Consider the following 24,429-nt stretch of genomic DNA (forward strand, 5'->3'; position numbering starts at 1 on the left):
CAAGTCCCATGAGCTTTTCTCTCAATTTCCAACATGCTGAATGAACGTGTCCCACTTTATTGCAGTGGTAACATTTAGGCCTTTGAGTCTCATCTCTAACCTCAGTACCTTCCTTGCTGGTCTGAGATGATCTTAGAGCTTCCTTACCTTGGCTACCTACCTTCCTTTCACTCTCCCACTTCCTAAGGGCTCTTACGATGCCTTTGCCTTGAATTGTCACATGCATTGAAGTGAAGAGGTATAATTCCGAACGGACTACAGAAGATACAGAATGGATGCCGCCTGATGTAAAATGGACTCTGTCAATGTTCTTGACCCTATGTTATTATCAGTGTTTGCTGCTGAAGTAGTAAAGCTTTGTGAAAAACAAGTGATCCACAACCAGATGCTTCCGGAGAGACAATGAGCCGTTGGCAACCTTTGCCCAATGTCTGTATTCTTAGCTACTTGTAACTGACAAAGGGGCCCAAAATTAAGAAACTAGCAAGGAATGAGGAAGGACATGTTCAACGTGGCTGGACTATTGACCCCATGACATATGTAACCGTTATCTATGTAATGAATTGATCAGGTAAGGCAAACTGCCAATTAGAGGCTATAGGAGCTAACATGTAGCCATTTATGGCATTGAGGATGCATGTTATGAATTGTGACGTGAACAGAATTGATTGGGTATATGTAAATGCGAATGCAAACTAATTCCGCTTTCCTTCTGTATATTAACCCAGTGCGACCTCAGTTCAGGCGAGAAAAGGTGCTGCACAGACCGTGGCGGTCAAAGGCCTTTTCATCCAGAGCTCTGAAAATTAATAAATTGCTTCTTTACTCACTCAAAGTCTATTTGTGAGTATTTTCACCTACAGAAGCTTCCACACAACCTCTTAGGTACCCTGCCATGCCAACAGAACTCCACTGTTTCACACGCTATCTGGTGAACTGTCCATTCCGCAGCTCTATGAGAACGTCTTCAATTCTTCATCAGTACTCCATTCTTAATGTGATAGCACTCTAAGATCACCAACCTTAGAATTATTTCAGATGCCTGACTTCTCTCCAGCCAACTTCACCAGGTCAGCACCTTGTAGCTCTGTTGTTAACTGGTCGCCTCTCTCCGCTCTTTTTCCTAACTTCAGTGAACTGTACCTTTATAAAAGCAAATTACTGCGGATGCTGGAATCTGAAACCAAAATAGAAAAGAGTTAATGTTTCGAGTCCAGATGACCCTTTATCAAAGCTCTGGACTCGAAATGTTAGCTCTTTTCTCTCCCTGCAGATGCTGCCAGACCTGCTGAGATTTTCCAGCATTTTCTCTTTTGGGAACTGTACGTTTGTTCAGTTTCCAGTTCTTTTGTTCCTTTGACTTCAGTCTACGTGGGACATTTCTTTTCATTTCCTGGTTTCTGTTCTTTAGATTTCTGGACTTGCCTTCTTGCACTTACACCCATGTCCTGCTTCTCTGTTTCTGGCAATACCAATGAGATGCGCTTCTCCTCCAGCTACCTGGTTCCAAACTGCAACTGGGATCCCAGCTTAAAATGAAACTCAAACGGTCTTTCTTACTTAAAGTGGCCCCTGGTTGCTAAGCAACAGCCCAGTCTTTTGCTTAAAGGCTTATTTGTTTTCTTGTTGTGCAAAGCCTTTAGTCACAAGGCAGACACAGTTTGAAATTAGACACAACCCCCCATATGTGCAAGTCCCTTTGTTTAGCATGAAACTCAAGCGAAGTTTAACCTTTTATTACACAGAAACAGGCAATCGGGCTGGGATCCTCTGTTGTGAGTCTGCCCCGCTACCGCTGCTCGCGAAGGCGGGGAATTTGGCGCTCAGCCAAATCTCCCATTCAGTGCGGTGGGACCAGAGAATCCCACTGTCGTGAAGGGATGGAGAACCCCAACCTTGAACTCTCTTAAAACTATACCTGCTTTCTGAACATGCACGTAAAGAGATCACTACACTAATATCCAAAAATGCAAATATAGCTGCTTTAAACCCACCTGGTTCCTGACACCCCCCCACCCCTCCCACCATCACCCACCCCGCCCGCTTTTAAACCAGCGGAGGGAGCGTAAAACCCAGTAGTGTTTGTTGCTTTGGGCTGTGCCTTTATCTGTTATTGCCTCTGGTGCGCTCGGCTTTGTGTTTTGAAGCCGGCGCCGAAGCCACTCGGGCTGGCGATGATTGACAGCTCAGCCCGGGCCAGGCGGGCAGCCTCCCTCACCCCCGTCTCGGCTCACTTCGGAATCGGCACGGCCATGGGCAGGGCAGCGGCGCCAGGCGCCTCCCGCCTCCTCTGTCTGCTGGTGCTGGCCCTCCGGCTGGCCGCCGGCTTCGAAACGGAGGGCGGCGCCGGGGAGAGGTTCAAAATCGAGGGCCGGGCGGTGGTGCCCGGCTTCAGGCCGCAGGACTGGATCCACACCGCCCGGGTGCTGGTGGAGGGAGAGGAGCACGTCGGCTTCTTCAAGTAAGGAGAGGCCGAGGCCCGGGGGTTGGGGTTTGGAGCCGGGGCCTTGCTGATGTTCAGGGAGGGGTGAGGAGGAAGCTGCGACTGGACCTCCATGAAACTCCTTTCACCGCCTCAGGAAAACAAAAGGCCCGACAACTGGAACCTGCATTTATATAGCGCCATTCGTGATCACCAGGCACCTTAAAAAGTGCTTTACAGTCAATGCAATGTTTATTTGGGAAGGGAGGGGGTTCATTTTTAAAATGCAGGAAATGTCGCAGCTGGTTAGTGTTCCTAATGTGATTAGGTAAATCTGTTTCTTTTTATGATGATGATTGAGAGATAATTATTGGCCATCGCTGGAGATGGACTCCTTCCCCCACCCCTTCAAAATAGTGGCCAAGGAATCTTTCACCCCCCCCCCCCCCCCCCCCCCCCAAACTGGCAGATGGGGTCTTGGTTTAACGTCTGAAAGACTGCACTTATGGTAGTGCCCACCTTGATCCTCGTGTTCACGGAGTGGGACTGGGGGTAATGCTTCTTCAATTAAATGGCCCTATGACCCTTGTGTCCATCTGAAAGGGCAGACGGATCTTTGTTTAAATCTGAGTTGGTGCCTCAAATGCTGCATCTCCCTCCCTCCCAAATTGTGATATTTGTCTAGGATCTGTGTTCAAGGTTCTGGATTGCCACACAGCCTTCTGACTGGAGTTTAAAATTTTGTTGAAGTACTGTCACTGTCAGGTAGGCAAATGTGATATCAGGGGTTTTTACATGGGGAGGTGAATGCCTTGGGGAGGAGTGTGAACTTAAGAGCTCTGCCATTCAAGATGACTCGGACACTGTTTCGGTACCTGGATATTCAGGTGGCCCATGACTGGGCCACAATAAGTGGAACCTGTCCAGCCTGGTGGAGGAGGCCCAAGGGGATATGAAGAGATGAGATGCCCTGCCGCGATCCCTGGAAGACAGGGTACAAACCATGAAAATGAATGTTCTCCCGAGGTTTTTGTTTATTTTTCAGCCCCTTCCAATATTCCTTCCTATGTCAGTTTTCCAGAGGTGGGCAAGTTGATTTCTGAATTTGTTTGGGCAGGAAAAACACCTAGGATTTGGAGGACCTTTTTGCAGAGAGGGTTGAGTTTTGATGCTCCAAAACCTGATGTATTATTACTGACGGCAAACATAGAGAAGGTGGACATTGATGGGGAGAGGGGGGATCAGAATGGGTGCAGGCTGAGGAGGCCTTGTATGTGGGGACAGGCTTGGGGACCCTGGCAATGGCTCCGCTCCCGTTTTCTCTGTGCAGATACACCAGTAGTCCTGTTGTTGAGTCGTCTCATTTGGTAGCACAATTGTTGAGGTCCCATAGCATTATTTTCAAAGAACAGGTAAGTTGCCTCTGCTGTCCTGGCCATTATTTATCCCTCAATATCATCAAAATAAATGATCAGGTTATTGCTATTTTCCTGTTTGTGGAGCTTGCTGTGGACAAATTGGCTGTTGAGTTTCCTGCATTGCAACATTGGCTACACTGCAAAATTAATTAATTGGCTGTAAACCTCTGGTGTTCACTACATAAATTGTGCCTCTTTCTTTGTTACAGAATGGTCAGCCAGTGAATACCAGACCAAATATAGGACAAATCTTTACGAATCTGGCAGGGAGTTGAGCTACTTGTAAAGCTGTTTATACCTCTTATTCTCCTGAGGGTGTTGATCCTCCCTGCAGTATATGTTTCCACTGACGCTGTGGGCTACCTCAGGTTCCCAGTGTTGGCAGGTTCAATGTGTTTGTCGTGTTAATTGTACCTGTTAGTTGATCCATTTTAGATTGAGATATGGATTCTGTGCTACTGAAACCAATTATAGCCTTCCCACTGAAATTCACTACTCATCCCAGACCAAATATTAAACTTGGGACCTTGTCTGTATGGTTTACTACCGCATCAGGTGGTGAACTTTTTGAGCCATCCAGCAAGCCAATTTATTTTGACACAACATCATTGCTGATAATTTGACTGCAGTGGATTTGCTTTATTTTAAGTGATTGTGAGCTTAAAGTTGGGAAATGTGTTTTTGACGCATAAATTGTAACACAGAATGATGCTGTTTAGCTCATTGACTTGGTGTTGACCCTTAAACTGAAGCTGTTTTTGTTCATTTTCTTACCCTTTCTCTGTCTTCTATACCACTTTTTAAATAGCGTATTTAAACTCTAAGTGATCCAGTTTTTTTAACTTTACAAGTGGCTAGAGACTTTTAATATATTTTTGTTCAAGGTCAATTCTTGGATAGGGAGAACTGACAGGGAAGATTAATTGAATCTGAAAGTGATGGTATCCAAGCTCATCCGCATTGTGAATTATTCTTGAAGTATTAATAAGCGGTTTGCTAATTCAGAAATGATCTTTGGCAAAGGTGGATTGAAATGACTGTCATGGAAGTTGCAAAGACCAAATTGACAATAGTAAATAGCCACCAGAATAGAAATGGAAGAATATGATTATTACACCTGAAATGAACCATGGTCCCTCACCACCATCATTGCTTCCACCTGTTTCTCATTTGATTCCAAGATTTTGCCTCTGCTCCTTTCCTAAATCTCAGTTTCATGTGTTCACACTTTGCATGACGAATTTTGCCACCTTCTAGTTTAAAGTTTCTGGATGATCTGGATTTACCATTTATTGTCACATTACTGAGGTGTCCGTTGCCTCTTTTTTCAAGGCTGTAAAGCCTGGAATTCTCCCGCTGTTCCTCATAATTCAGTCTTTTACCGTTGCCCTTCTCATCACCTCCTTCAGAGCTTAAGTGTCTTCCTTGTGTTCTGTATAGATTGGGCATGGTAAGCAGTGAGTTCATTAATATACTGATCTCTTTCAACTTTACAAATATACGAATTAGGAGTAGGCCAAGCCACTTGGCCTCTCGAGCCCGCTCTGCCATTCAATAAGATCATGGTTGATCTGACTGTGATCAGATCCTACTTTCCTTATACCTTCTGCGTCCCTTGTCAATCAAGAATTTATCTAATTCTGCATTTCGGTGACCCTGCCTCCACTGTCCTCTAGGCAAAAGAATTCCAAAGAGTTACAGCCTTCTGAGAGAAAATATTTCCTCTTATCTCCATCTTAAACGGGAGATCCTTTATTTTTAAATTGTCCTTCAGTTTCGGTCCCTCCCATAAGGGAAAATCATCCTTTCATCCTCCACCTTAAGTTCCCCTCAGGAGCTTGTACTTAGTCATTCTGCTACATTCATTTCATTGTTGCACATGGTTGGACATGCAGTTACTTCTGGAGCCTCAAAATGGTGTTTAACAAACTGATTTCCTATAGTATTTCAGCCTTTATCTTTCATTCTATAGGACAGATGGAACTTTCACTGTAAATGATGTTCCTTCTGGCTCATATGTGGTCGAAATAGTATCTGCGGCCTACCATTTTGAACCTGTGCGAGTTGATATAACCTCCAAAGGTAAAATCAGGTAAGAATGAACTAATAATTAACACTGAAGCATTTTTATTTTTAGTTAATTTGAAATTTCTTCATGCAAGCCTTCTGTTTCTTGATGTCCAAAAGTATTATGCCACATTCCCGGCTGGGTCACTGTCTGTGTGGAGTCTGCACGTCCTCCCTGTGTGTGCGTGGGTTTCCTCCGGGTGCTCCGGTTTCCTCCCACAGTCCAAAGATGTGCGGGTTAGGTGGATTGGCCATGCTAAATTGCCCGTAGTGTAAGGTTAATGGGGGGATTGTTGGGTTACGTGGGTTTAAGTAGGGTGATCATTGCTCGGCACAACACCGAGGGGCCTGTTCTGTGCTGTACTGTTCTATTACAGGAACTTATTTTAGTTTCACATTTAAAAAATGTATGGGACAGTCATTAAGATCTAAGAAACGGCTGAGGCCATTTTGATAAAGGTTCTGATTCTTTTTGTCGCTCATAAACAGTACTCCCCCGCCTCGCCTTGCCAGATATACCATTATTCAATGTTCCTCTGCCTCCCTAACTCACTCTCCTCCTCCTTTAAGAAACTCCTTACAACCCAACCTCTTTGACTGAACTTTGAGCCTTTTGACACAATATCTCCTTATGTGGTTCAGTGTTATACAGGTAGAGTGGCTCAAAACTGACAAACTCGGGACCCAGTCTGCGCCAGATTTTGCATCTTGCCGGTTTCTGGAAAAGGTCCCGAAGTATTTCACAGTAGCTGTCATGTAATTAGATAAAGCTCAACAGTGATCAAGCCTAAGGCAGTCACACTGAAGCTTTGGTAAAGCCACAAAAAATTGTGTTCTCTTCACTGCACTGGAGCACTTGGAGAAACGCTCAATGAGGAAGTTGTGCAGAGAAGTGCAACTGCCCAAACTTTTCCAAGCTGAATCAAGGGTCGCTTCGACTGTCCAGATCGTGGGAAACGACAGGCACGCAAAGCGGATAACTGCTTGCCACACCACTCTGCCAAAGTTTTTTCACTCATGAAATAGCACCTCTAACTCTTACCTGGCCCATTTATTTTTTAAAATGCCCCGTTTCATGACACCGCTGGTTTTCAGATAGTTGGATTCGAGGTACCGTTCCGTCTTGTAAGGTCCCTATGAAGTGCACTGGGATGTTTCATTAGATTAAGAGCGCTATATAAATTGAAATCATTGTTGCTGTCACTTCTAAATAAAATAACCATGAAATATTTGAAACATCTTGTCACTTCACATTTTTTATCAAACTGCAGGCAAGCATGTAATTTTTGGCAATCAAGTTGTTCCACTCTTATTGTAAAAATGTGTTTTCTTACAAGAGCAAGGCATGTGAACTACTTAAAGGCATCTGAAGTTATTAGGTTACCATATCCTATACAAATCAAATCTTCTGGACCTCCTCCATACTTCCTAAGGAGAGAAACATGGGGTTGGACAGACTTTCTCATGAATCCTATGGTAAGTGTTTGTGAATTGGGTAACTATGATTGTAGTATTTTATTTCTACAATTTATTTATTGTAAATTGTGGGGGAGGAATTACGGTCTTTTGTGGAAGATAATACCAATGTACTCTTCTAAAATATTTTACTTGGTATGTGTTATCTGGCTTTAAATAATCGTATGCACCATCAGGTTGAGAAACGGTCAGGTGCAATTTCATGTGACCTTCACTAAGATCCAGCAGTACTTCTCAAGGAAAAATGGACAGTTCCTCTTCGTGTCCCAGCCAATAATTGCCCGTCACCCAACATTGTCAGAACAAATTAGCTGGATATCCATGTCCTTGCAATATGTAGAAAGCTGGTGTTTTGCACATTAATTTGGTGGGTTTTCCTGCAATATTACAGTGACTGCAATACAAGTAATTTAGAATTAATTTATGTCAAGCACTTCAAGATGATTCTCAAGCATGGCAACATGTTATACAAACTCAAGACTTTTTAATTCTTGTAGTGCAAGGTTGAGTACCCAGGAAGCCAAGTTCACAGGCTTTGTTTGCATTCTAATCAAAGGGCCATGCTGTGGAGGAACCTCTGCACAACATTTCCTGTTTAACAGCTCATTTATAGTGCAGAGCTTCTTTAATGAAAGCGCAGTACACTTTTGTTTTGCTCCTTATAGTCCCTCCCATTAATGTTGCAGACCAGGTTCAGAGATTGGCCACAATGCTGAAGCAGCCAGTATTGCACAACAGCATCTTCACAATTAATATCTATTCTGAGGAAGGTTTGTACACACTGGGACTGTCCATATTATTTAACCAAATAGCTTGCACTGCAATATCAATATTTGAAGCAAGGGTCATCAGCATAAGGCTGACTCAATTCATACAGATAAGTTACAATTTTAATATTTAAGTACATACAAAAGTTCTATTTTTTAAGTTTTGTTTCAGTGAGAATGTTTTTTTTTCCCAGAACAATTATTTCACCTTGGATGCAGAAGGTATCTTGTTCTCCTTTTGGAGATGGTGAAATATACCTGAGGTGGACTGTTCTCATTGGGATAGTTCAGTTTATGTTCACCTTTGTTGAATTTCCACATTCGGGGAAACAGGTTGAATGGTGTGTTGTGAGAACATACAGTACGGTCATTTTTCCTCTCTAATGATTATTCTTTTGCATTTCCCTTCCTATGCTCTAATGTTATCGATACCCGGCTGTAAGCTTTGACTGTTGCACTGTTGTACATGCTTCAAACTGTAAATTAACTTTTGTTGTTATAGCTAAGAACATAAGAAATAGGAGCTGGAGAAGGTCTTGTGGTCCCTCAAATCCAATCCCAATATCCTTAGCCTTTTTGTATCTTCAGGTAATCAGTCCATCTTTCCCGCCAGTGGCCTCCTCTTTGGGATGTGTAACCTCCTGCTCCGATGCCCTCCTGACCTATAGTGGGGAGGCTGCCTCCACTGGCTGGCTGCTTCATGGTGCAGGCAGCAGTTCCACATCCCTATCCACCCCTGGGGAACTTGCGAGATCTCCCCCCCCTTCAATCCATAGAGCCAGGAAAATCCAGTCCTTTATGTTCTCAATACTTTCCCACCCAGCTTTGTATCATCCGCAAACTTAGACAGATTCCACTCAGTCTCCCTCATCTAACTCATTAATGTAAATGGAAAATGGCTGAGGCTACAACACAGATCCTTGTAGCACATCAATGGTAGCAGCCTACCAACCTGAGCTATTCCTAGCCTCTGCTTTATTTTGTCTATTCATACTAATATATTACTGTCAATCGCATGAGCCCTGATCTTGTGCAACAAGATGACTGGATAGTATTTTGTACACTTGGAGCCTATTTTGTGGTGACTTTTAGATTGGCTATTGTGTTTACACAGGTCATGATGATGGTTCTTCCATTGCTAATCATCCTCCTGTTGCCTAAAGTGGTCAACACCAATGATCCTGACATGAGGCGGGTGAGTATGCGGAGTTAAAACACGCTCGGATAAAATTCTTGTATTTGTTGATTTTAGTAGAACAGCAAAGTATCCACTATTTTTCTGTTTAAAATTAGTGGAGAGAAATGTCACCTAGATTATGCTGAATCCCAAAATGTATCTCTATATTACACATGAATTTAAATAGCTGGACATTTCCACATTGTGTTAATGACGAATTTGCATGCATTGCGAGTGAAAGTTTGGAGTACGTTTCCATTATTGGACACACAGAATTATTTTCATCTGAAAAACTCAACAAATTATTTTCCATGGGTCCCAAGAACTATTTTGTGAATTGTACTTTATGATTCGATAATGGGGTAGTGCAATCATTTGTGTTGCGTGGCTTAGCTTGAAAGGAGTTGCTTGGCTAAGAAGAATCAAATCTGATGTTCTGGATCGTTTTTCCTAATCTGTTTATATTATGACATATATTGAGAAAATTTATCAAAGGGTTAAGTATACAGACAATGTTACTCCGGGGACTTGGCCAAGAGTTTCCACAAGTTTGCGTTTTCAAAAACTGTTGTTTATACAAATAGTATAAATATACTAAGAGGGAGACTTTAGGCATGTTGAGCTTGAGTGCTTCAGTTGTGTTTCGTGGCCTGGTACTCATTCACCTTGCGATAGTTTCTGTGTGTTTAGTCAGTTTTGGCTCTGCCAATTTTATCATTTGTTTTCTTAATCCTTGCACAGGATGTGAGCATCACTGGCAAAGCCAGCATTTGTTGCTCATCCCTGGACACCCTTGAGAAGGTGGTGGTGAGTCCCTCTTCTTGAACTGCAGCAGTTCATCTCAAAGGGAGGTTGAAAATCCATTCTGTCTTTTCCCACCTGCTCTGAGTGACATCCGAACAAGCAGGACACCATTCAGCCTCTTGAGCCTGCTCCGTCATTCAATCAGGTCATGGCTGAGCTGATAACCTCAAATCTGCACACGGCCTACCCCCAATCACCCTCTTGTTTACCAAAAATCTATCTGCCCCGTCTTAAAAATATTTAAAGACTCTGCTTCCACCACCTTTTTAGAAAGAGAGTTCCAAAGACTCGTGACCCTCCTAGGAGAAAAACATTTTGCCTCCTCTCTGTCTTAAATGGGCGACCCCTTATTTTTCAAACAGTGACCACCAAGTTCTAGATTCTCCCACAAGAGGAAGCATCTTCTCCACATCCACCCTGTAAAAACCCTCAGGATTTAATATGTTTCAATCAAGTCACCTCTTACTATTCTAAACCCCAGCGGATACAAGCCTAGCATGTTGAACCTTTCCTCAACCCGCAGCTTGGAATATCCTATTTAAGGACAAAATTGGGAATTCTTTTTTCCAAGATGATCAAGGTGAGAAAGAGCATTTGTGAAAGAGCATTTGTTTCTGCAGATTAGTAATTGGAATAAAATGAGGTTGCTTTTTGAGTTTGTTACTAGTCAGCATTTCAATTTTGTATCTGAAGGTGAAAAATTACTTAGTATACTGCAAGTAATTGGGATATTGTAAATATTAGGTGTTCAAATATAGACTATCTGTGATTGTCCTGAACTTAACTGGCTTGTGTGACTGAACTGGGTCTGGTGTTTGTAAATGTTCAACTTATCACCATTGATTTTGTATGATTGTAGGGGTGAGACACATTTTGCAGCATCATCACAACGTTATCTGCTTTCTATTTTAGGAGATGGAGCAATCCATGAACATGTTAAACCCGAACCACGAGTTGCCAGATGTTTCAGAGTTTATGACCCGCCTTTTCTCTTCCAAGTCATCTAAATCTGGAAGTGGTAGCAAGGCTGGCAAAAGTGGTGCTCTAAAGAGGAGGTAGTCTTTCCGTCAGTGTGTCGTACAAGGTTAATATACACACAATACCTGTTTGTGCTCTTTGAAAATAAATTCACCATTAAAATAAATACTGAAAGCTTCTTGCAAAAAAAAAACAAAATGAAGAAAAAACATATTTGACCTCTAAGACAAAGAGCTTGGAATTTATGTATATAGGGGAACATCAGAAATGCTGTGTGCGTGCAGTGACTACTATATCCTGAAGAATTTCTTATAATTTAATTCAGGTTTAATGCAGAATAATAGCCCAGTTTATTTACTGCCAGTTTTGGAAATTTTTTAGTATATTCAAAGTCTGTTCGAGAGATTAAAATAATATAAAAGTGAAATATTTCAAACCCCTGTTCAACTTGAGATACAAGGCCGTGACATGTCTCAAATTATTGAAAGTATATTCGAGGTAACTTTTGTTTCTGAGCGATTGTATATTTCAAATGCACAAAATAAACTAATACAAGGAAACTATGTCTCGGTGGATCTTTGACATGAACTTTGCAAATAATATTTAGAAGCTTATCCTCCTGATCCTAAGGCACCAGGTCACTTTAGCGCAATAGAAGAGCAATGAGAGTTACTGTCCAGGGAGCCCATTCAATTCAATAATAACTAGATTACCTTTCCATCAAAACTTTCCTATCGCAGCACTTTTTGTAGCCCTTTGAATATTTTGTTGTTGTTACCTCATAGCTGGTGTCCATTGCAGCTATTAATTAATCATTGTAGAACAAAAAATAAATCTGATGATAATCCTGAACTTGCATTTGGTTTGTACCTATTTCCACTTGTCCTGACGTTGTGGTTTAAGTTGTAACAACGCTTTTGATTTTTTTTTTCTAATCCACGTCTCTTGTTAGACCCCTAAATGGTCTTGGTTTTCCAAGTCTTTGTAATCATTCCTCAGAATTTCCTTACCCATTATAGCAGAAATGTAAAACTCTAATGTGGTGGAGGAATTTACATTTACAGGTTTTGACATTTACAATTAATGCCAACAAACATAAGACTGAATCATCTACTTAATTCTCATGCAAAATTTCTCTGCAATAGTACTTTGTGTTGCCAAGGAGTTCAAGGAGAAACAGAATTAATAAAGGACTTCAGAACCCCTCTCCATATTTAAATAGTGGTCATTTTTGTTGTACTTGGATGAAAAATAATTGTTTTTGAGCTCTGTAAAGAAATTAACCATTCCCTGAAACCATTTCAAATACATTTTAGTATATGTAACATCCTTCTTGAGTCACTGATTTCTGTTGCTCTTGTCAACTATATTTACAGAAGGTTGGGTATTTTACGGTGAACAATTTTAGCTTTTAAAGATACCTTAAATGTTTTTTCTATAAATCTTTAAATGCCTTGAGTAATGATTCTTTTGGAAGAAGGGAACATCTGCAGGGACTTTAAATTGATACAGAGGCGGGGTGCTGTATGATTTATAAACAGCAATTCCTGGCATGTCCCTTGTACGGCCAATCTTAAATCAACATTTCTACAAGCTATATGTCAATGCAGATAGTTTATTCAGCAGGCCGATTCATCAGGGGAATTGAATGAACTTCAGCTCCTGGCATGTCACATGGGCTTTCAATGAAAAAGATAGCGAAAGAACATTTTCAGTACACACCAAACTATTCCGCAAATTTAATTTTCTTTTAAAATTTGCACACATTGTCCGTTATATTGTAAATCGATTAAAAGTTACGAGGAAGTTTAAGATGGTATGCAAACAGCCATTCAGCGGTTTGACTATATTTTATTGGTAACTTGCTAATTTTCTCGATTATTTATTTGCATTTTTTAAAAACTTTGATGCTCTTCATTTCCATTGGCTGATTGTGATCAGTTGCGATTGGCTGCAAATGTCACAGATTTTGAACACAATACTGAAGGACGATTGTGCCAGATGTAAAAACCCCGTCTGGTTCACTAATGTCCTTGAGGCAAGGAAATCTACCTTGGGCGGGATTATGTCCCCAGGCTGGCAGGAAAACCGGTGTCAACAGCCCCCAAAAGTGAGGAATTCTCACCTTTCTAGGGGTTGAGGTTGCCGCCGGAGTCGTGCCCGTAGCTCCAGCCGGTGCCAAAGGGCCGGCGCAAGTTTGCGCATGCGCAGAACGGCTGGAGTATTTCCGCGCATGCGCAGAATGGCCGGCGTATTTCCATGTACACGCAGGGGTTGCCTTCTCCCCGTTGGCAATATGGCGGAGCCCTGCAGGGACCCGGCGTGGAAGAAAGAAGGTCCCCACGGAACCAGCCCGCCCGCAGATTGGTAGGCCCTGATCGCGGGCCAAGCCACCGTGGGTGCCCCGCACCTCCCACCACGACGCCCCCCCCCCCAGCACACTTACCTGCCAGGTCCCGCGTGTGTGACGGGAGTTCACGACGGCGGGACTGGGCAAAACCTGACGGCCTATCGGGGCCCGGAGAATCGGTGGGGGGCGCTGTCAGTGGCCCCCGACCGGCGTGGCGGGAATCCTGCCGGTGCTTGAAAAACGGCGCTGGAGAATAGGGAAGCAGGCGGCGGGGCAGGATTCGCGCCTCCCCCTGGGGATTCTCCGACCCCACTGCAGGGTCAGAGAATCCCGGCCCTTATCTGGTCTGGCCGTCATGTGACTCCATACCCACAGGAGGGTCGTGGACTCTTAAATGCCCTCTGAAATGGCCGAGCAAGTCATACAGTTTTATTCAATCATTAAGAAGAAAAGAAATGAAACCGGACGGACCATCCGGCATCGACCTAGGCACCGCAAGTGACAACGGCAAACGCAGCTCTGTCGACCCCGCAAAGTTCTCCTTATTTATAGATTGCCGACAATGCAGAAGGAGGCTATTCAGTCCATTTGGTCTGCACCGACCCTCCAAAAGAGCACCCTTCCCAGGCCCACTCCTCACCCTTTTCCTGAAACTTCATCCAACATGCATATCTTTGGACTGTGGGAGGAAATCGGAGCACCCAGAGGAAACCTACGCAGACTGTGTAAGAACATGCAAACTTCACACAGGCTGTTACCCAAGTCCGGAATCGAGCCCAGGTCCTGGGCGTTGAGGCAGCAGTGTTAACCATTGTGCCACCTTGCCACCCTAACATCTGGGGACTTGTGCCAAAGTTGAGAGAGCTGTCTCACAAACTAGCCTTGTAACATAGTCCTAAGCACTGTAATTGGAAAGATGTGTCATTTGAAACATGGAAGTTTGGCAATATCTGGTCTGAGAAACATGAGAGGATACAGGAAAATATTCCACAAAGGGTTAACAGCAGCTGCAAAGAGCAGGATTATAAAATGCAGATTCCTTCTCCCAAACAGGCTTAGTAAACAAACAGGATTTTTGTATGAAGCTAAAAACAATGGCTCACACTGTCATTGAAATTAACCATTTTAGTAAGCATCTGGAAAAGCATGGATGAGGGTTTCAGTTGAGTTAGGTGATAAATGTAAACCTTTCAAGTTATAATCAAGTGAATGTTTAGCATTACGCTAAAAGCAATGATTCACACCTTCATTGAAGTAAAATCAGCAGATAGAAAAGAATGACTAGGGAGACAAATATATAGATGTGAAACTCTGCTGACATCAGGTAAATTAAAAGAAAATTGGAGACTATCAGTCTATGAGAAACATAATTGAAAGCCAAAATCAAAGTCAAAATTATGAGCTGGGGACACAATTGGAAAATAAAACTATAGAATTGACAGGGATCAAAATTCACACATCTATTGAAATCAAAGCATTTTTGAACATCGTATTTTTGAACATCACAGAGGACACAATATAAACAGACCTGAGAGGTGAGGTCAAGTCAAAATGAATACTTAGTTGTATTAGAATGTTTAGATTAAAGATACTTTTTATAATCCAAGTGAAATAAAGATTACTTTATGATAAAGCCATAAAAACTTAATAACTGTTAGAAAGAGAATATAAACCTAGGGACCACCAGAACTCAGAGAGAGAGTGAGAGAATCTTCCTCGGTGATGGGATAAGCAGCATCTGAAGACCGAGCAGCCCAGAGAACCGAACAGAAGACCAAAAGTTAAAGAAAACTGACTTGAAAGTCTGCAACTGGTCTGAACAAGAAAAGATCTTTTTACCTTTCTGTAAAAGTAGTTATTCTCTTTTTAACTTGAAAATAAAAGTTATGTTCAAATTGATAACCTGAAAGAGTGGTTATTATTTTCTTTAGAAAGTTTACTTAGGAAGCCGGGCCCGTGTGTAAGCTACTAAGTGGTAAGTAAATAGAATTTCATAGAATTTACAGTGCAGAAGGAGGCCATTCGGCCCATCGAGTCTGCACTGGCTCTTGGAAAGAGCACCCTACCTAAGGTCAACACCTCCACCTTATCCCCATAATCCAGTAACCCCACCCAACACTAAGGGCAATTTTGGACACTAAGGGCAATTTATCATGGCCAATCCACCTAACCTGCACATCTTTGGACTGTGGGAGAAAACCGAAGCACCCGGAGGAAACCCACGCACACACGGGGAGGATGTGCAGCCGCACAGACAGGGACCCAAGCTGGAATCGAACCTGGGACACTGGAGCTGTGAAGCAATTGTGCTATCCACAAGGCTACCGTGCTGCCCTAAATAAAATATGAAGATACGGATTATGCCGGGGTATAACTTGAAACACTAGTTTGACCCGAATAGCACCCGCCTAAGTCTGCAGAGGAGTCAGGGAGTGAGAATCCCTGCTCACCATTTAGAATAAATGGACCCTTTTCTGGTATAGAGGGAAATTCTAAGAATAGTGGTGAGGTAAAAACTACAGCATGGCATCATACCTTACAGATAATGTCCCAGACACCACCATCACTATTCCGTAGTATGTCTTGACTTACCTGCAGGACAGATCTAGTAGAGGTGGCAGCATCGTAGTATACAGTCAGGAGTGAGCTGCATGGGTGTCTTCAACATCTGCTCCGTGCCCCATGAAGTCTGATGACACCAAGTCTAACATGGGCAAGGTAATCTCCTGATTACCACTTGCTGTCCTACCTCTGCTGACGAATCAGTACTCCCCCATATTGAACACCGCTTGGAAGGATGCAGAATATACTCTGGGTGGAGGACTTCAATGTCCATCGCCAAGAATGACTTGGTAGTACTACCATAGACTGAGCTGGCTGGGTCCTAAAGGACATAGACTGGGACTGTGACAGGTGGTGAGGGAGCCAACAAGAGCAGAAAACATACTTGTCCTCACCCTTACCAACCTGCCTGCCACAGATGCATCTGTCCATGACCGTATCGGTAGGAGTGACCACCTCACAGTCCTTGTGGAGATACAGTTTCATTTTCACATTCAAGATACCCTCCATTGTATTGTGTGACGCTACCACCATGCTAAATGGGATAGACTTTGAACAGATCTAGCAACTCAAGACTGGGCATCCATGAGGCACTGTGGACCATCAGCAGCAGCAGAATTGTACACAGCCATAATCTGAAATCTCTTGAGCCGGTATAGCCCCCACTCTACCATTACCACCAAGCCAGGGGATCAACCCTGAAGTTAAATGAAGAGTGCAGAAATGCATGCCAGGAGCAATACCAGGCCTACCTCAAAATGAGATGTTAACCTGTTGAAGCTACAACACAGGACTACTTGTGTGCCAAGCAGCAACTGATAGAGCTAAGCAATGCCACAACCAACGGATCAGATCTAAGCTCTGCAGTCCTGCCACATCCTGCCGTGAATGCTGTTTGACAATTAAATAACTCACTAGGGGAGGAGGTGCCATAGATATCTTCACTGTCCATGATGGAGGAGCCCAGCACATGTGCAAATGATAAGGTTGCATGACAGCAATCTTTAGCCAGAAGTGCCGAATGTGTAATCCATCTCTGCCTCCTCCAGAGGTCCCAGTATCACAGATGTCAGTCTTCAGCCAATTCGATTCACTCCACATGATATCAAGAAATGGCTGAAGACACTGGATATTGCAAAGGCTAATGGCCCTGACAATATTCCAGCAAGTCCTGAAGACTTGTGCTCCTGAACTTGCTGCACACCTAGCTGAGCTGTTCCAGTACGGCTACAACACTGTCATCTACCCAGCAATGTGGAAAATTGCCCAGGTATGTCCTGTACACAGGAGACAGGACAAATACAACCCAGTCAATTACCGCCCCATCAGTCTATTCTCTATCATCAGTAAAGTGATGGAAGGGGGTCATCAACAGTGCCATCAAACAGCACTTTGCAAAAACAGCTTCCAGACGCTCAGTTTGGGTTCTGCCAGTGTCACTCAGCTCTTGATCTCATTACAGCTATGGTTCAAACATAGACAAAAGAACTGAACCCAAGAAGTGGGGTGAGAATGACAGTCCTTGACATGGCTGAGTATCGCATCAAAAAGCTTTAGCAAAACTGGAATCAATGAGAATCAGAGTAAAACCCTCCACTCTTTTGAGTCAAACTAGCACGAAGGAAGATGGTTGCGGTGGTTGGAGGTCTATCATCTCAGCCCTAGGGCATCACTGCAGGAGTTCCTTAGGGTAGTGTACAGTCTTCAGCTCTTCATCAATGGCCTTCCTTCCATCATAAGGGCAGAAGTGGAGAATTTTTCAGATGACTGCAGAATGTTCTGCACCATTTCCGATTTCTCAGAAACTGAAGCAGTTCGTATCCAAATGCAGCAAGACCTGGGCAATATCCAGGCTTGGGCTCACAAGTGGAAAGTAACATTCGTGCCACACAAGTGCCAGGCAATGTCCACCTCCAACAACAGAGGAATTAACCAACCCCTCATAATATTCAATGGCATTACCATCGCTGAATCCCCCGCAATCAACTCCTTGGGGTTGCCAATGACCAGAAACTGATCAAAGGCTAGAAATCCTGCAGTTAGTAATCCTGACCCCCCAAAGCCTGACCACCATCTACAAGGCACAAGCCAGGACTGTAATGGAATACTCTACACTTGCCTGGATGAATGCTGCTCCAACAACACTGACAACATTCAACACTATCCAGGACAAAACAGCCCGCTTGATTGCCATCCCACAAACATCCAATCTCTCCACCAATGGCACACAGTGGCAGCCATGTGTACCATCTACAAGATGCACTGCAAGAACTCACAAAGGTCCTTCAGCAGTACCTTCCAAACCCATGACCATTCCATCTAGAAGGGCAAGAGCAGCAGATACCTGGGAACACTATTTCTCTATGTATCTATGTAACACTGCCATCTGGATATTACCCTCCAAGTCAATCACTATTCTGACTTGGAAATATATTGCTGTTCCTTCAGTGTCGCTGGGTAAAAAGCCTGGAACTCCCCTCCCCGCCACCCTGCCAACAGCAATTCAAGAAGGCAACTCATCACCACCTTCTCACGGGCAACTAGGGATGGATAATGAATACTGACCCAGGCAGCGGTAATCATATCCCATAAATGATTTATTTTAAACTTTGAAAATATAGCCCAGATGGTACTGAATTGGTTCGTAATTCAGTCAAATTACATAGTAACCCTGCTGTGTCAAGCAAAAGTTCCAACTGGAAATATTTACAAATGTTTATTTTCAATCAGTTCTGTTCACAGAACTCTGCAAATATTGATAAACTCGTGGCACCTCCATTCTAACTTCCGAAAGATACTAACTATCCAAAGGAAAGTTTACTATTTACAGAAAACCTTACACTAGTTACCCTGTCATTTCCCTGAGGTTTACCATTCACCAGTGTAAGCGGAAAAATAATATATATATTAATAAAAAGATGTCATGGGTTAAAAGCAGTACGTGGGGAATGGAAAACTGGTAGGCAAAGGATTAAATTGTTGAATCAGCCAGAAACCTTAAGAAACCTGCACTCAGGATAATTTAAGCATTTTACAGGACCTTATAATAATAATGGGGAACCTACGTCATGAAACTATGGCCCCAGCGTGTCTGCGGGAGATTCATTGTTCTACCCAGGACACAAAACCCATTAACGCCTCATCAAGGACTAATGACATTATTGCCGGTTGAGGGAAACATTCTGGCAAATTGTAAAACCCATTGTATGAGTAAATCGGTTTCCCATTAAAGGGGCTCAGGAGACATCTCTACTGATCAGATTGTATTGTGTGAAATTAATCGATGATGTCAATGCTTATCTGTAACTGTGAACGAACTTGAAATATATGCATGGAAATCCCTGTAAATTTCAGAACAGACTGATGCTCGCAGCAGCTCCTAGTTCTCCTGTGTGCACACAGCCATTTTTCGAATAAACAAAGTTTTACCAACACCACGCGAACAGACGGACTCTGAGCATTTCTTCTCTCCAACACCAGAAACTGAACTGGACTAACTATATAAATACTGTTGCCACAAGAGCAGGTTAGAGGCTAGGAATCGTGCGGCCTGTAACTCATCTCCTGACCCCCCCAAAGCCTCTCCATCATCCACAAGGCACACGTCAGGAGTGTAATGGAATACCCCCACTTGACTGGATGGGTGCAGCTCTAACAACACTCAAGAAGCTCGACACCATCCAGGACAAAGCAGCCTGCTTGATTGACACCCCATCTACCACCTCCACCATGACACAGTAGTGGCATTTACAAGATGTATTGCAGCAACTCACCAAATCTCCTTCGATAACACCTACCAAACCCACGACCACTACTATCTAGAAGGACAAGGGCAGCGGCTACATCAGAACACGGGGCAGCACGGTAGCATTGTGGATAGCACAATGGCTTCACAGCTCCAGGGTCCCAGGTTCGATTCCAGCTTGGGTCACTGTCTGTGTGGAGTCTGCACATCCTCCCCGTGTGTGCGTGGGTTTCCTCCGGGTGCTCCGGTTTCCTCCCACAGTCCAAAGATGTGCGGGTTAGGTGGATTGGCCGTGATAAATTGCCCTTAGTGTCCAAAATTGCCCTTAGTGTTGGGTGGGTTACTGGGTTATGGGGATAGGGTGGAGGTGTTGACCTTGGGTAGGGTGCTCTTTCCAAGAGCCGGTGCAGACTCGATAGGCCAAATGGCCTCCTTCTGCACTGTAAATTCTATGATAACACCACCACTTTCACGTTTCCCTCCAAGCCCCTCAAGATCTTAACTTGGAAATATATCAGAGTTCCTTAAATGTCCGCTGGGTCAAAATCCTGGCACTCCCTCCCTGACAGCACTGTGGGTGCATCTACACCACATGGACTGCAGCGGTTCCAGAGGGAAGCTCACCTCCACCTTGCAGCTAAGTCCACAGCCCTTGAATTAATTCATTATATTTTTTTAATAGATTCTTTTTCTTTCCCGCTAAAATGAGGGTTTATTTTAATGTAACATTCGAAAGATTCCATGTTCACACAGTCCAAGCAACTCATCAGTGTCACACTGCGATGTTTGCTCAGTATATGTGCTCAAGACTCAGGAGCAGGACTTGAACACAAAACCATCTGATTGAGAGGGTGAGAGTGCTTTCGCTAAGCCACATCGACATTTTAAAAATTCTTTCATGGGATGAAGGTATCCCTAGCGAGGCCCCAGCATTTATTGTCCAGACAATGGTGGTGGTGATCTGCTTTCCTGAACGGCTTTAGTCCATGTGATGTAGGTACGCCCACTGTGTTATTAGCAAGGGAATTCCAGGATTTTTATCCAGTGGCAGCGAAGGAACATCAATCTGCTTCCACGTCAGGGTTGATACAGTTGGGTATGATATTCCTTGAAATTTTGGCCAATGAAAGTCAATGGAAATAAAAATCAAAAGAGATGTAAAGCAGACCATCAACTATCATTGATTTTTGCAGTTGCATAAAGTTATTTTCAATGGAACAAAATACTTTCTCACATACCCTGTTTTGAAGTTTTGCTTGATTTATGTTCAACTTTGTCAGGCTCCTTTTCTATTGCTCACACAAAATGACAGGAGACTTTATACTGTGTAATTTTCCTATTGTGTTTTCACTTTAGTGTTTATAGACTTAATTTGGAAAGAATTCTATTTGCTCTAATTAATGGTTCAGGACCCACTCAATGGGAAAACGAATGTTGCCTTGTACTCACATTCACACGATTCTGTTGTTTTCAGATTCCTTTGTACACTGACCATAAAGAAATGTAACTATCTTGGAGATGGACATTATAAGTGTATATGTGTAGAGCTCTCTAGACAGCTAAAATACTTTTATACTTTTGTGGGATATGAGCATCACTGACAAGGCCAGCATTTGTTGCCCATCCCTAATTGCCCTTGAACTAAGTGGATCGCAAGACCATTTCAGAGGGCAGTTAAGAGTCAACCACTTTTCTGTCGATCTGGAGTCACATGTAGGCCAGACCGGGTAAGAATGGCAGATTTCCTTCCCTAAAGGGCATTACTGAATCAGATTTGTTATTAAATGAATTGAAATTCCACAAGCTGCCTTGGATTTGAACCCAGGTCCCCAGAGCATGAATCTTTGATTGCTAGTCCAGGGACATTACCAGTACAACACTGTCTCCCCATAATGTTTTCCAATACATTACATAGTGAAGATGCATACATGTATCATGATGATTCATCAAAATCATTTCTAAAAGCAATAAATTTAAATAAATGTAAACTATTAAGTCAAAGAAACTCAACATTTTTAGGTACTTTTAATCTTCCAAGCAATCATGAGTAATTGAACACCTAACTGCTAGAGAGTTGTCTCATATCTGCAATTCCTAACTCAGTGGAGGGTATTCTCCTGATGCATGAGCTGAGGTGAGCCCAATAGCCTCCTTTGTCCCGTTACAACCTTTAAATATTTAATTTGGTTTTGTAAGTGTATAACTGATTAGTATCTCTGTTTACTTTAATAAATAATTCCCCTCCCTTCACCCTGTGTTTGTCATCTCCTTACATGAAGGTAGGCTTGGAATTAATTTTTTTAAAGAATGTTTTTATTGGTCTTCATATTTTTTATGTTACACATTTCAGTTTGTACATTAAATTACTTGTGAGGCTTAGAATTGATGAGCACTGGCAGCCTACAACCACCAGGAACTAATGGTGACTCCATGTATAAGCAGTTATTTCCATGTACGAGTGCCCGCTGGCATGTAGTTCCATTGGAAAGTGACACAATAGCATGGTGCTTTCCTCACCATTGGCATAAAGGCATTCAGCAGTCATTGCTAAATATTCTTTAAGGAAATTAATTTTATTTGTGTGAAGTAGTTGATTAAACTTTAACAAGACACAAGGACATTGCAGCAGAGGGCAGGTTACATACCCAGAAAAAACTATTCAGCCTAGCCTTATTGTTAAAGGAGGTGCAAAGTAAGGCCAGACGCTACTATATCTTGTAGCCACCTAAGATGGACACTGGGCTACAAAATGGAGAACTGCTAAGGCTGCAGGGAAAAACAGTCTTAGCAAGGACAAGCAGTTTGCAGGAGACTAATTAGCATTCTGCACGTACAGAAACCAGTTTTTGGCCAGGTGCAGAGTTTCAGCCAAAGGTGTAAATGGCAACAAGATCTACATAGTAATGAGGTGATCCAGATCCAGACCCCGCACAATAGAAACATTTAAGTATGAATGGATACTTTTGAGTAGACGCCCAGACAGAACGGCACCACTGTATCCAACACAAAGAACCATAAGGACAGCCCACCCATCGAGGGACGACCCTCAGATTGGGGGGTTTAGAAGATATCGATTGGGAAAGGCCCAATCGATACATGGCAGGTAAAAGGCCCGCCCCGAAGGGGCACGGACTTCTAGGAACTATAAAAGTAGACCCCGCACATGGTTCGGTCTGCTTTGGCTCCGGCTCTGACTGCTACTTTTGCTCCGGCTCCGCTTTGCTCCTACATCGCATCCTGACTCCAGTTCCATCACCAGCCGTTGAGCCATCAGCCATCGAACTGTAAGTGCCAATACAACGATCGCTACGTGACACAGACCTTGCTAGATCCTGACAACTTTAAGTACCTGAGAGTTGCAGACCAAGAACGGGACGAAGGCCTTGTTCCCTGACCTTGACTGTTCCTGTCTAGATAAGTATTTTAGTTGTTTAGTATTAGAAGTAAGTTAGTCTCTTTAGCGTATGCATGTGTATGTATTATATTTGTCATAATAAATATCAATCGTTTGGACTTACTAATCGGTGTACAGATTTATTACTTTGAACCTGACCTTGATATACTTGTGAGGTGTCTAAATACGGCACCTGGCAACTCCTGAGCATAATTACATACACAGAGCCATAGTAGTGTTAAGCACACGGCCTTTAAACGCAGGCGTGTTAATACACTCCAGTAAAATGAGCAACAATCTTCTGCAGGGAGAGAGAATCAAGTTCATTTCCATATCCTCATATCTCGTCACAGATGTTCGGGATGAATTAAGCATACAGCATGCTAGCTGTTATTAATAGTGGCATAGAGTACAAGAGCAAGGAGACTATGCTGAATTTATATAAGGCACTAGTTCGAGTTCTGTTTGTGGTGAATGTAATATATATATATATATGATCATTCACACTGTCTTTGTAAGCGCAGTAGCGCTATCCTACCACTAGGGGGAGTAGCTCTGGGAGTACTCAGTTTTGCCCGAACTCTGCGCGCCACTCTTATTAGGCCTAGACTTCCAATGTAACCTCAAGAGTCTCACCTTCAGCTTCGGAGGGCCCCTGCCCCCACTCACGATCTGCAGCCTCGCTACGCTGTGAATCCCCCCCCCCCTCTTCGCCAATCTCACAAAGGACTGTAAACCCGTAGCCACTCGTAGCAGGCGGTACAGCCTGCAGGATAGGGTATTTGTCAGAGCAGAGGTCCGAAGGCTACTCAGTGAGGGGGTTATAGAGGCCAGCAATAGTCCCTAGAGAGTTCAGGTGGTGGTCGTTAAGACCGGGGGAAAATTCCGTATGGTGGTCGACTACAGTCAGACTATAAATAGATTTACGCTCCTCGATGTGTATCCCCTCCCCAGGATTGCAGACATGGTAAACCAGATCACCCAGTACCGGCTCTTTTCCACGGTGGATCTGAAGTCTGCAAACTACCAGCTCCCAATCCGCCCGGAGGACCGCCACTACACGGCATTCGAGGCCGATGGCCGCCTCGTCCATTTCCTCCGGGTCCCTTTCGGCGTCACTAATGGGGTCTCGGTGTTCCAACGACCAATGGACCGAATGGTGGACCAGTACGGGCTGCGGGCCACGTTTCCGTACTTGGACAATGTCACCATCTGCGGCTATGACCAGCAGGACCACGACGCCAACCTCCACCGTCTTCTCCAGACGGC

General features: G+C 43.4%; 1 protein-coding gene across 1 annotated transcript; it reads left to right on the forward strand.

The window, feature by feature from the left end:
- Window positions 1-2,071: 2,071 nt before the first annotated feature.
- Window positions 2,072-11,669, forward strand: emc7b (ER membrane protein complex subunit 7b). Its single transcript, XM_038785737.1, has 5 exons — window positions 2,072-2,461; window positions 5,813-5,932; window positions 7,245-7,383; window positions 9,265-9,345; window positions 11,044-11,669. Exons 1-5 carry the CDS (start codon window positions 2,175-2,177, stop codon window positions 11,188-11,190), a joined length of 774 nt encoding a protein of 257 aa, XP_038641665.1. The 5' UTR covers window positions 2,072-2,174; the 3' UTR covers window positions 11,191-11,669.
- The last annotated feature ends 12,760 nt before the right edge of the window (window positions 11,670-24,429 follow it).

Source organism: Scyliorhinus canicula, chromosome 2 (genome assembly GCF_902713615.1).
Source record: "Scyliorhinus canicula chromosome 2, sScyCan1.1, whole genome shotgun sequence".
NCBI lineage: Eukaryota > Metazoa > Chordata > Chondrichthyes > Carcharhiniformes > Scyliorhinidae > Scyliorhinus > Scyliorhinus canicula.